Here is a 2,500-nt window from a genome sequence, read left to right as displayed (position 1 = left end):
CGTCAAAGTAACACCACGATACCTATTTCTAAATGTCTAACCCACGTCAAAGTAACGCCACGATACCTATTTCTAAATGTCTAACCCACGTCAAAGTAACACCACGATACCTATTTCTAAATTTCTAACCCACGTCAAATTAACACCACGATACCTATTTCTAAATTTCTAACCCACGTCAAAGTAACGCCACGATACCTATTTCTAAATTTCTAACCCACGTCAAAGTAACGCCACGATACCTATTTCTAAATTTCTAACCCACGTCAAAGTAACGCCACGATACCTATTTCTAAATTTCTAACCCACGTCAAAGTAACGCCACGATACCTATTTCTAAACTTCTAACCCACGTCAAAGTAACGCCACGATACCTATTTCTAAATTTCTAACCCACGTCAAAGTAACGCCACGATACCTATTTCTAAACTTCTAACCCACGTCAAAGTAACGCCACGATACCTATTTCTAAACTTCTAACCCACGTCAAAGTAACGCCACGATACCTATTTCTAAATGTCTAACCCACGTCCTCTATTTACAGCTCGGTGAAGGAGGGTGGGGTAGTGGTTTCACGACCTCCCTTGGTGCGGAGTCGTACCTTACCAGCCATCGTCGTCCCAGGAGTCACCGTACTTCAGACAGCGTTAGATGCTTCCGACCGACGAGGTAACGTACCGTACCCCACTGACCGCTATCGTACTCTTGGTTGACCGCTATCGTACACTGGTTGGAAGTGTTATCGTACACTGGTTGAGAGCACTCTTTTTATTCTTTTTGGACTGTCCCCCTTTTTTCCCCCCTTTAGGAGAAACACTCCTTCTGCACTCTCTGTAGCTCCTTGTTATCTTGTGCTTTTACTGTAAGCTTTGCCTAATCCTAATTCTTTGATTCACTCTGATGCTTTCTTGTTTTTTTTGGGTACTCTTGTGCTGTAGATAATCTATTTCCACCAAATGTATATGTATATATATGTATATATATACATGTTGTTGCTGATGAAGTTGGTTGGACGAAATTTCTGCACTGTTTCCCTTGCTTTTACTGTGTATTGCAGAAGCCAAGTCGACAGCACACCCCATTTGGCTTGTATGATTTTTTCCTTTCTTTTCTGTAACGGTTGTTCCTTTGTGGTCACCTTGTTGTTTTCTCTGCGAGTAGAAAAAAAAGAAGAGCAAATCCACACGTCTCTGTGTATTGCACAAACAACGGTTCGATTGGGCTGCCTTTGCTGTGTTTCAAAAATACATCTATCTTTGGTATCTTCCTATGGACAGTAGTGGATCTGCCAAACGCAATATTTTCTTCCTCATGTCAGTGGATTCCATATTGTTCTCTCTATGTCAGATGTATCGTTGTATTATGCAGTGTTTTGTTATCGCTTTTTTTTTTCATCCGATTCTCTTACTCTACTGTATCCGTATCCAATACATTGTCGTGTCCGCAAAACCTGTAGTAAATATGGTAAACTCTCTCCTTATAATATTGCAGAATGTCCTTGCTATCTTGTAGTGTATTGTCCCGAGATCTCAGCTTTATCAGGCTTACGTACTGTGTCGCTCCCGAGTGCATACGTGCAAGCTCAGCTTCGTAAGCCTTTCACGTACCGTATCGTCCTTACGTACTAAAGTCTCCGCTCTCGTTCCTGCACACCTTTACGTGCAAGTTTCATGCACCATATACCGTTTTTTTTTTTTTCTTTTTCTTTTTTTTTTACGTAGTCTAACTTTCCAATCTGCAAACGTAGCTATTCACCACGCTGTTTACTCCAAGAACTCCGCACTACCGTCTCAGACCTTGAAGAAGAAGACCCTTCCCCCTACCCCCTCCCCCCTCCTTTTCCGCAACCCCCCCCCCCACCCCTACTCTTCCCCCCGAGAACCTTGTAGAAGACAGCCACCCCCGCACCCCCGCCCCCCCGCCCCTCCCCCTCCAGCTCCCATAACCCCCTTAAGGCTATATGACCTTCCTCCTCCCCCTTTAAGGAAGACCTGAAGATACAAAATCGTGAGGAAGCTGTGGAGAACATGTCTGTAACATGTCTTCTATTGCAACATGGTATAATAAAGCTTTTTCTTTTGTCTTTTTTCCCGGCGTGTCATTGCGAAATATATTCCTGTTGCATATTTTTTTTCCTCTACGCAATAAAGGGGAGTTAAACGAAATAGAAAGAGACTATATTCTTACCTTTTTTTTTCTTTTTCTTATTTTTTTTCTTCTTTTTTTTATGGGAATATCGACGGTATCTTCCATCAACGGAATAACATGGTGAAGAAAGTGCTACACGCCGACCGTCTCGAGGCATCTTAGGATTCTAGACTCGGCTCCTTTTTAAGAGATTCACCTTTGAAGTGAAGGGGGGTGGGTGTGATCCGTAGATTTTCATGATGGCGTTACGTCGATGTGGAATAATGTAATATGTTAGTCGATAGCTTTTTTTATTTTTATATATAATTCTAACTTTTTTTTAGGGAGATGCTTTTATTAGTCTTTCATGCTT

At 42.0% G+C, this 2,500-nt stretch overlaps 1 protein-coding gene across 3 annotated transcripts in view; it reads left to right on the top strand.

The window, feature by feature from the left end:
- The window catches only part of wake (ankyrin repeat and fibronectin type III domain containing protein wide awake), a 397,728-nt gene that overhangs the window by 109,564 nt on the left and 285,664 nt on the right, over window positions 1-2,500 (top strand). For all 3 annotated transcript variants that reach the window (XM_086542823.1, XM_086542805.1, XM_086542801.1), the window contains one exon: window positions 545-669. In XM_086542823.1, coding sequence (XP_086398949.1) covers window positions 545-669 — 125 coding nt within the window. The remainder of the gene's footprint in view (window positions 1-544; window positions 670-2,500) is intronic.

This window comes from Penaeus japonicus, unplaced genomic scaffold, assembly GCF_977035675.1.
Source record: "Penaeus japonicus unplaced genomic scaffold, GWHDUDI00000001_assembly GWHDUDI00000001, whole genome shotgun sequence".
In the NCBI taxonomy this organism is placed as follows: Eukaryota; Metazoa; Arthropoda; class Malacostraca; order Decapoda; family Penaeidae; genus Penaeus; species Penaeus japonicus.
Note: the sequence above shows the minus strand (reverse complement) of the source record. Positions and strands in the feature narration are given on the sequence as shown.